The sequence below is a fragment of the Aplidium turbinatum genome, chromosome 11 (assembly GCF_918807975.1).
Source record: "Aplidium turbinatum chromosome 11, kaAplTurb1.1, whole genome shotgun sequence".
Taxonomy (NCBI): Eukaryota; Metazoa; Chordata; class Ascidiacea; order Aplousobranchia; family Polyclinidae; genus Aplidium; species Aplidium turbinatum.
Genome location: NC_137482.1, coordinates 13,678,833 through 13,689,685, shown reverse-complemented (window position 1 = coordinate 13,689,685; position 10,853 = coordinate 13,678,833). Strand labels below are relative to the sequence as shown.

The 10,853-nt window shown below is 37.4% G+C and overlaps 1 protein-coding gene across 1 annotated transcript; it reads right to left on the bottom strand.

Annotated features, from left to right (window-relative positions):
• Positions 1-4,127: 4,127 nt before the first annotated feature.
• On the bottom strand, positions 4,128-10,550 carry LOC145779871 (uncharacterized). Its single transcript, XM_082591540.1, has 4 exons — positions 10,450-10,550; positions 9,583-9,763; positions 9,154-9,285; positions 4,128-4,361 (listed from the first exon to the last, which is right to left on the bottom strand). The coding sequence occupies exons 2-4, from the start codon at positions 9,722-9,724 to the stop codon at positions 4,312-4,314; spliced, it is 324 nt and encodes a 107-aa protein (XP_082447666.1). The 5' UTR covers positions 9,725-9,763; positions 10,450-10,550; the 3' UTR covers positions 4,128-4,311.
• Positions 10,551-10,853: the final 303 nt, after the last annotated feature.

The window sequence follows — 10,853 nt, the reverse complement described above, 5'->3', positions numbered from 1 at the left end:
CTTGTATGGGTAGATGTTGTTAATGCAATGTCGGTCGAAAATCTGCTTTTTGAACTACAATGTTATTTTTTTAAGAGAATAATTTTTTACTTAGAAAACACGATGTTCGCTATCAATTGCAGTCGTGATGTAACTCATTTGCTAATACTGTTGTTTTCTTTTTAGATTTTCAAAAAGACGTTGCAGATAAATGGCCCTGCTAAATTTAATGCACAGCGGGCGCCCACCAGCCTGGAAAAGGCGAACCTAAGTTACGATGAAATCAGGAGGGAGGCAAACGTTGAAAGGTGAGTCAGTAGCTTGTATAATTTGCGTATTCGTTTGAGATGTTTCAATAGACCTACTAGCTCTCAAATCTTGCAGTTAAGTCATGTCCGTTGGCATTGATAAATTAGTCATTATAGTCGTTTATTTTTTACGAGGTTACTGGATGTATATTGTACGATGTATGGCACTGATCTTCACTTGGTGCTAGCTTAGTATGCTTGCCTTACAATCTAGACATGCTTGTTGAAATTTGAAGTAACTTTTTTGAACTTATCAATCCTTAAATATTGACAACCCCGCATTCCTCAGACAACAAATCCACGAGTGCCGAAGAAAAGAGGCGATTGCCAATCATCAAAAGAAAGGAGCTCTCGCCATCTATTACGCCAAACAAGCCAACGAGCACCAGAAGCGACTGCGAGAAGCCAATCAGCGCGCGGCCGCACTTACGTACCATCGAATGTGAGTCAATACTTTTTCATTTTTGTCGCATATACATTTTGAGAACAAGGACGTCTGAAGTATGCTATCGTATCTTGATTCTTGCGCTTCTTTTAATTTGTTTCATTTTTTTCGACAGTGTATTTTATGGTACAAAGTATTTTCTTGAATAAATTTTTTCACAAGGCTGAAACTGCCATTTCTTTACTGTTTTTTTTTTTATTTTTTTATAAATGGAATCTGTAATATTAATTCAACGTCTTGTAACGAATGTTTTTCGTCAACATTGTGGCCCATCGCAGGAACGAAGGCAGGTCTCCCAACGAAATTGATCTTCACAGACTCCACGTCGATGAAGCCATCCACGCATTGAGATCCGTCATCAACCAACGACAGGACGTTCGAGATGGCCCGCGTCATTTATTCGTCATCACTGGAAGAGGTGCAGACAAAGTTGTGATGTTTTTGGGAAATGAAAATGTAATAGTTAGTTTTATGGACGTTGATACTTTTATTGGAAAACACAAAAGCTTACGTTCAATACGTAAAGTTTTTTTTATTATAGGCTACATATCAGGATTTTGCAGTCATAGTGCGGTAGAGCAATGGAAACCCTGTTTAACAATTATTTTTTGATCTTTCAGGTCTGAACAGTGCCGGAGGAATACCGAGGGTGAAGAACGCAGTCATGGAATGGCTGAAGAGCAAAAACATTCGCTTCGAGCTGTTGAACGAAGGATATTTCAAAATAAGCTTTTAGTTATTCCAGCGCAAGAGCGCCCCGTAGGCTATTATTGATGGTCATGTGGATGTTTGAAAGCCAAATTACTTACCCACTTCGCCATGCCACAGAAAACTTGTTATAAACGACTGAAACGGTTTTTGATTTTGATTTTATTTCCCATTTAAGTGGCATATTCCTCATTGTTAGTGCAGCTCCAATGCACTCCGTTTTATCTGACTTTTGTGCAATGTTTTGCTTTTACTGTACTTCAATGTAGTGTAGTTTTACTACCGTTATGCAAACAATCCAAGCATTTCGCTTGATCAGCATGCACAATGCACATGGGGTGTGTACTGTTACTTTGTAGAATCGATGGAAAATGCATTGCACTCTCTCAATCTTTTTTTTTTTGATTTATTTGGTCGAATGTCAATTTCAGTCTGAAATATTACTTTTGGTTACGTTCAGGCTCGAAATTAATATTTGATTGAAAAAAACATAGAACTGCCTTGTGGAAGTAGGTTTTATACTGGTTGTTGTTTTTTTACACAAGTCGTCGAGGTATTTTAACAGTTTGATGCTTTTGACTCATTGTCAGTAGGTTTGTTTTCAAATCAACTTTTAATGTGTGGATTCGATCATGAGCAGTTTCATGCCACTTGCACGTGTGGAGACGTATTCTGAAAAAATGCTTCCGTCGGGTGGCAATGGTAAGACTTTGGTTGAAGGTTACGCTTCCTCGACTAAAATGTGACGACATTTTTGTTGGAAATGCTCTGCGATTGTTCATAAATGATTCCACGTCATGGGATCGTTAGACTTTATGTTCAGTATCAGCAATGGCCTAGGCGGGTTATAATGAAACAACTCTTTTCGTTTGTTGAGCACAAAAATCGTATATTATGCTAATGATGTTTATTGGCATCTTACGACTGACTGTTCATGCACTTTGCACTTACGATATACGGCATATGCAAAAAGCGCTCGTACGTCTTTTTTATAACAGCCAGATTTTATTATGAAAGTTTGATCAAGCCAGTCTTATCAATATTACATTGTCAACTCAGTTTGTTTTTACACTGTATAGTGTATATGGAAGATTCAATACCACCATCGACAGAAGCCCCATTTGTTAAGTTTTAACGTCCGCAGACGTTGAACTAATGTTAAACAAACTGAGTTTTTGGCTGTGGCTGTCGGAATGTGGTTGCTTTTTGTCTTTTTTGTGTTCTGCTTTTGTGGTTTCGGCACGTTATTCTTTGATGACTCGTTTAAATCAAGGCTGCTAGTTTGTAATATCATTAAATGTAATGAAATTGAAAGTAGTTATTTTATCAGTAGGCACTAGGCTACATTGTGTTGTTGATTAGCACTAACCAAAAGTTTTTTCTATTGGTATTCTAAGTAAAACCCAGTGACAATTCGAAACTTTCTGTTGCCAGCCTACCACGTAGCCTAATAATGAACGTGAAAGAAACGACAAAAGTGAATGTATTTTTGCCATATGAACGTTTAACATCGATGTTAGCTTTAAGTTTTTGAATTTATGTTTTTTTACTTTTGTTTGCATTGAGTTTGTTATTTGGTGCTTGGTTTTTGTGTTTGTGTACTTCATATTCACTATTTTAAAGGTTGACTTTTAAAAACACCAACGCTTGAAATATTGTAATATTTATGAGTAGGGATTTTGTTTTGCGCGAGTATGTTTTCCGCTGTGCCTTCTCATACAACTTGAGCTGTGTTTCTATCATCCCAGTTTCTGTGAAGACGATTTTTGCATTCCATGAATAAACTCACGACTTTCGAGAAGCCGCTCTGTAGTTGTTGCTAAATTAATGGTATTTTACACGAAACCGATAGATAAAGGATTGAGATGGGTTTCCATGTAATCTAAATGTTACTTTTATTTTGTTTAAAGATGTTTTAATAAAAGATCCCCACCCCTCCCGAATAGTTTTCGGAAGGTATTGGAAAACTCACAAACTGTTGTGAGAGACATCGAATTTCATCTAACGGAACATTGCCTATACCGCAATGCAAGAACTGCAAGAATTAGATATTCAACAGATCGCTGGATTTCTCAGTTCGATCACGTATAGTTTATCTGGCGACCATCTTCGTCATCCCGAACTTTTGTGAAAGGGAACTGCCCTACATTTTTCCCACTCGAGGCCAATCTCAGTAAGATAGGACGATTTCGTTACTTGCTTTTAACAACCACTGACACCGAAAACTTTATTTTCTTTTAAATTCTATTAAAAATCTAAAATTATGAAAAATAAACCGATGTCTATAAGAAAGTATATAGGCTAACGCAGTGCTTCCCAACCTTTTTCAGTTCGCGACCCACTTTTAATTCAAGTTTTATTGTGCGACCCACAATGAGATATGACACCTTTATTATGGCATCTTTCTTACTAACAGTGGCGTACGTACTGAAACAGTTAAATCGACACAAAAAATCTGATTGTTACATATCTGTTACATTGTTGAGAAGGAGCGATCTTCCTGGCGTCAGCACTACCTGACTAGTGAGCCTATACATGCCCGTAATATTGTAAGCGCTCTTGAAACATCATACAAAAACTACAGTAACAGAACGTTTAGTCGTGGTCAGTTCAGCCCAGCGAGGTAGGCCACAGAGTGAGGGAGGCAGCAACCTCGACGACGTGGTCTCAATTTACCCCGCCACCACTTTTTTCTCTTTAATTGTCAAAGTTCAAAACAGGAATCAACTCTTTGGCCGAGCGCCAGAAGGGTCACAATGACCTGTAGTTAACTGGCGTCTGTGGTCATAGCACTCCACCCTCTGCAGCGATCCACGGACCAGAGACACGTCAACCCTAACCCTAAGCAGTGATTGATTTGGGTGAGTGATATCAGCTTCGTGCGTGTTGTGGCAATTTGTCATGTTTGGATGAAAAGATTCCTGCAAAAGAATACAAGAACCAGCAAGCCAGTAGACCTGTACATTTTTTATTAGCCTATGTTTTGAAAGTCATTATATTATTAATAGATAGTGTGTTACCGTAATAAATACAATAAATAAACATAGGCCTACTGTCAAGAAAAAAAGAATAGTAATAATGGCTGACTAGTTACTAAGAGTACTTTTAGAATTAAATTTTCTAGGTATTGCAATTATTGGATAGGAAGCTAGCTTGGAGATAGATTAAGATTTTTAATATTTTTCTTAAAGCTTTTTAAGGACATGCTTTTTTTTCTGATGGAGGGTGGGATTTTGTTCCACGTGACTGGTCCAATATACCTTATCGATTGTTGGGAAACGTTATGTTTGCAGTAGATTGGGATTAATGACGAGTTGCTTCTCGTTGTTTGGCTGTTTAAATTTTTACACATAAAGAAGTTGTGAAAAGTTGATGGAAGCAACTTTTTGACATACTTAAAAATAGATATTTCTGTGGTGTAGTGTTGAGAGATTATTAAAAGTTTGTTTTGTTCCTTTGTGCTTTTGATGCTTTAGCGTTGCCTAATGGTTAGGGCAGAGGAGTAGTAATTTCGATTTCGTGGGTTCGATTTCCACCCTCTGCTAATACTATTTTTTCTTCTGCAACTGAACTGAGTGCAAGAAGGATCTTAATGACTGCAATCAATGGAGTTTAAGGAAAATTGTGACTAAAACACAAAGCAATTTCACCTTGAAAAGCAGGCACTCTTCGACGAGTAGGTGATGTTAAAGTGCCTACCCACAATAACGGCGAAACGCACATTAGTGTTTGCATGACATTTACAAACTTAAAATAAGCAACCCTATGCTCACAGACAATTTCAAAATTCGAAAACATACGTTTTAATCAACCACTGGGACAGTGTGGCTAGACATCGCATTGGAATAACTTGAAGCGACCCCCACCTAGAACTACAATCTAATTGGTCGGTCGGTGGAATCGTTGGCAAAGCAAAAATATGCTTCTCGGAAAGTATTTTTTGTCTTCACGCGCTTTTTATATGTGATGAAAAACATCCTCCAACTTATATGGAAAAACTGCTGCACAAACCCGGTTGAAATCAAGAAAAAGCTTCCTAACACACGTTCAACCACTAACCTCAACAAAGGAAGAAGCAAGACTTAGGCAATGGAAACAATAATTCGAAAATGACCCATCATACACTGAAATAAAGGTCCCACCATCAGAGCATAGCCGTACGAGCCAGGGGGGCAGGGGGGGCAGCCGCCCCCCCTATTGTTTCAAAACGTCGCGAATTCGGGCAAAATTTTGAAATTATTAGGGCAAAAATTGCTATATAAAAAGCTACAAAATTGCATAAAACTATAAATTAGTATCTTTTATCAAACTAAGTACAGCCTCTTATTTGCACAATAAATGTGCCGCAAAATTGTCATTTGGCACACCCGTATTGATGCATTGTATTCCATGGTGATCAAATTGTAGTACGAAATGCATTTAACCAACTGCATTATGCCAATTTGGGCAGCCACCACAATATGTCTCTAATACTTTTGTGAAACTGCCCAAATCAAAACGCAAAATTTGCTATATAGCTAATTTTATTAATTTTTACAAATGCATCGTGTTGATTTGGGCAGCTGAAAACCTGAAATTAGGCTATTTGATGAAACTGATTAGTCTGTTTATGCAACTGCCCAAATTAGCGTGAGGCAGTTTCCCCAAAATGAACAAATTCATTAATTTTTCTCATTTACATAAGTGTATCGTTTAGATTTGGGCAACAAAAAATATGAAATTATCTGATCATAGTCTATTTATAAAACTGCCCAAATTGGCATGATGCAGTTGCCTCGGCATCAAAATTTACAAAGTCTTCAACTTTTTTCATAATATCAATAAATGCATCATCTTGATTTGGGCAACTACAGAATATGAATTTATATAAATCTGGTGAATAGCCTACTTTTATAAAACAATTCGGGTGGGGAGGTCACAGTACTTTTTCAACCATAAACGGACATAGCTAAGCAACACCACAACATTTAACAAAAACATGTTAAAACTGTTAAAAGTAATGTTAAGGTGTTGCTTAGCTTTGTTTATTTACTTTTATAAAAGGTTCTGCTACTATTCGGCGAGTTCCCTATTCGGCAAGAGCCTTTTTTGGCGAGTTGCCTATTCGGCGATTTTTTGAAAATCCAACGACGGCCTTCTGCAAATCCGATGATTGAATATTATTCAATATTCAGACATTGAATCAATGTAAATACGTACTGTTAGGCTAGTTGGGTTCTTTGAATCCTACGTCACCGTCTGTACGCAAACTTAGAATACTGTATATTAGTTGTTTTTGTCATCAAATTACCTAGCCTAACCATATTTTTAGAAGTAGTGCTGCCAGACCTTTTTATTTTTGTACTAAAAATCGTATCATCAAAACTACTTTAATTGATTGAACAAAGTTTATTTGAACAGAAGTAGTATGTTTGTTTCTGAGTCTTTTATGACATCACAACTGAATATTTAAGTGGCGTTGTTGATTATTTGTGGTGTGTAAAACAATATTTGTTACTCCTACTTACTATGCCAAAGTGCAGAAGCATCGAGCAATGCACAAGCAAGGTATCTTTAAAGATGAATTCAGTTGTTCTATCTTGATTAGCCTACTTTGGTAAGAAATTCTAGCTAGCTGGTGATCAGTGGCGTAACCAGGGGGGGGGCTGGGTATTGCAAAGAGCGAGTTTTGCCATTACCAAACATTCAAATATCTCAGCCAGGAATTAGCAACAAAAAAACATAGAGACTTGTAGCTTTATTTCCGAAACATGCCGAAGAAACCATGATTTTATCCTTTTGCTATGCCACCGGACAGCACGCTTTCACAGGAATATTCATAACCACATTTTTGTTGAAAAAACTCTCAGAATGCACCAAATTCAAAGTAATTTTTCAAATTTTCTGGGCGAGGTCCCCCAGACCCCCTACTGCTGGGTGTCGTCATAAGCGAAACCCGACGTCAAACCCCTCCAAACAAACACGACTCAAACCCCTTTCAAAATTACTGGCTATGCCACTGCTGGTGATCTTGTTATGTTAGTTTTTCAGTGTTATCACGCACCGCATACATTATATTTGGGCAATTTCTATGAAAGCGTGCACATTTGGGCAAATTTACGTTCTGCCCCCCCAAAATAGTTTGGTCTCGTACGGCTATGCATCAGAGTCCCTCCCCCCAAGAGCAAACGCTCCTTGGGCAAAGTGGAAAACATTAAACCGACTCCGAACCAGTGTTGGACGCACTAAGTCTGCAATGGTAGAGTGGGGCTACGACACGGCCCCAGCTGCATGTACCTATCTGTGGCAACGAGCCCCAAACAGCGAACCACGTTCTTGTTTGACCTCGGCGGCTTGTCATCCGGTGCAGTAGGTGGGACCTGTCAGTGTATAACTCCGTTGCGGAAGAATGTGTCGATCTGTGGTGTGCCAACGAACTTCAGAAGACTCGATAGAAGAAGAAGCTCATTTATTGTGACTATACAAATGCAACTGCTAAAGATTATTTTTAGCCACTGATCTATCTCAACCAACTTTTGCGTGACAGTTACAACGCATTCAGGCAGTCCGGACTTTAAACAGGAATCGACTGGCGTGTCTGGTGTTTTTTCTGCGACCTGCGATGCACTTGAAAACCTGAAGAACGTTTCTGGATCGAATAACTAACCCGATGATGACAAGAGTTCCATTCTACACTCGGCTGATAGACCCAAAGAATCATGCCACTTTATTGGAGGTAATTACAGTAATGTTGTCAACGTTGGCTATATGTTGTGATTTATTATGTTAGGTTTATTCATGGCCACCTAAAGATACGGCCTGATTTGTCACATTTTGCAGAAGTTTCCAGATTTTTCTAACTTTGGGCAAACGTTTAAATAAATTTATCTAAAAATTAGATTTTTACGCTTTCTTTATTCTTTTCCCCAGATGTCACAATAGGTTTTAACATCCTCACATGTTGAAAAACAAAGAAAATTTGATTTCGAAGATTTTAGTCAGACTGTTAATTTTCAATAACAGTCTGATTTAACGTTTTTCAACTTACTTTTTCTCATTTGCTACTGCTTCCCCAAGGCAACAAAAAAGTTTTATGTCCTCAGGAAACCGCAAAAAGTAAAAACATCTCAAAAAATGTCAGTGAAGCACTAGCAGTAGCTGTAATTAAAATCTGCAAAATGTGACAAATCAGGCCGCATCTCCATGTGGTCATGGGTTTATTTATTTAATATGTTAGGTTTTACCCACCAATTATCTCAAAAACCATACTACATAGGGGCACAAATTTTTGTCAGGAGATGCATGAAGTCTTTAAACGTAGAAAAATGCAAAAAAGTCATTTTTGACAAAATGGCGGATATTAGGTTTATCAAAATCAAGGCAGATGCTCTCCTTAATGCCAAAGTGGCCCGCATGCAAAAAAGGTTGGTGGCCCCTGAGTTAGATCATAGATAGATTACAATATAGCCTACTGTATATCTGTACTGTATAACAAAAAGACAGAAGATTGGTTTGTTTACAAGTAAAACTTTTAGAAATATGTTGTGGTGTAATAATATGAAACAAACATTGCCACATTTTGGCTGCTAAGCTTACTGCGAGTAATGATGTAAATATAATTGTTTTGAAACATAAAAGGTCTATGTTTCAAAAATGTTTAATAACAAATCATACTATTACCATTTGACAAGACGGCCGCAGTTGTAGCCACAAAATCAGGAGTTGTAGGCCTACCTGGCTGAGTGTTCGTTGTGGGTGTGACAGGTGACGAGCACAGTCCACATGTTTCAGGACACCATGTTCTCATGTGGTTTTGAAAGGGTCCGACGCAGAATCGAAACAAAACGTCGCAGGAGTTTCTGTAAACTAAAGTTGAAGCCAAATATTCAGACTTTTTACAATCACAAAAAGCAACAAAACTTATAAAAATTTAAAAAATAGACGAGATTACTGTGTTTAAAAGCTTCAAACTTTGACAGTACGACTTAGGCGAGAAAAGGATCAAAGAGAACTTATTTTACGGAATAGCCATTGCCAAACCAGACCATCTACTAAAATATAATAGGCTTAGCCGCTATGCCAGATCATTTGCTAAATATAGGCTACAGTAGGCCTATATGAAGACTGAACAAGGAAATCCGAATGAACTATTGGAAAAGTTACCTTCAATTTTGACAAGTGTTATTTTCAGAAGGCGATGAAGTCGGGTTTGTACAAATTTGACAACTTTCAGGACAATTCTCAAACATCCATGATCTGAAGCGAGATTTGATGTGGTTGCAATAACCCATATTTGCCCAATCATTGCAACTGTTTCGGTTTTTATCTTCGCAGGTTAGCTCATCTTAACAGAAAATGATTTGTACGTTAATTTATTTATTTATTTGCAATCAGACACAAAGTCCATAGAATTCAAATTTTTAACAGTCATCACACAAGATATCAGACTAACACAACATCAAGCAGGCTACTTCAAACAACGTACAAAATACTGTTGAAGTGAATATAAAATGTAGAATTAAAGTAGTAATCAGAAGACATAACATTGCGCAAAAGTGGATTAATTGATCTTTTGCAACGTTCTACAAATGCATAGCAATTTTTTCTTAATAGAGCATCAAATGTTAACACGTCCTTCTGTACCTGATACACTCTAGCACTGTCGCATCTCGACAAATTGTGGATAATTCTGTACGAGTCATTGTAAGCAACTCGTATGCGATTTAAAGTAGAAGTTTTATAGTTACACCATAGTTGCGAACCATACATTGGCATACAATATGATTGGTACATTACATTTTAACTTCGGTAGAGCAATTTCCAAACTTGGACCTAAGCTGATTGGCAGCGACATAAAGAGATCGCACTTGCCTTTTAATATCTGCGTCATCACTGATGGTATCGTCAATCAGTAGAAATAACAAGAAAATTTTCGAAAGAAATCTTGCTGTTTATAAATTTTGCGTATAGAAGCATTTTGTACGGGAACAAAGACAAGGTAATTTTATCCTCATTGTTTTTATTTTTTACCTCTTCTGTATGTCAAGTGCAGTATGGAAAGAAAGCGATATTCATCAGAACTGTTGTCTGGTATGTAGTCAATGTCGGTATCATTGATATGAGTGACTCCAATGTTTATCCAGTTTGACCATCCTTCATGCCAACCTTCAGGCCAAGTTTTCTCAGTCTGAATTTAAAATTTAAACCTTCTGATTAAAGGTATGGCCATAGAGTAGGTCGTTGTTATTTTTCAAAGTTATATTTAACTTTTTAAATGATAAATAATTTTCATACTTTATTGTTATAGAAACTTCGCAAAATCGATAACCTACTGGTAAAAAGCATAAAGTAAAGCAGTTATGCTAAACTCACCAGATTATTTTGACCAATGGAAGACAACAGAAGATTTTCTCCTCCGATATTGTTACGCGGCA

What these genes read in the sequence shown, in the direction of transcription:
- LOC145779871 (XM_082591540.1), bottom strand. Translation starts at nt 9,724, where the DNA reads ATGATTGGGCAAATATGGGTTATTGCAACCACATCAAATCTCGCTTCA. An exon ending in AACACTTGTCAAAATTGAAG is followed by an intron (nt 9,286 to 9,582) that starts GTAACTTTTCCA and finishes CTTCAACTTTAG; the next exon opens with TTTACAGAAACTCCTGCGAC. An exon ending in CACAACGAACACTCAGCCAG is followed by an intron (nt 4,362 to 9,153) that starts GTAGGCCTACAA and finishes ATTCTTTTGCAG; the next exon opens with GAATCTTTTCATCCAAACAT.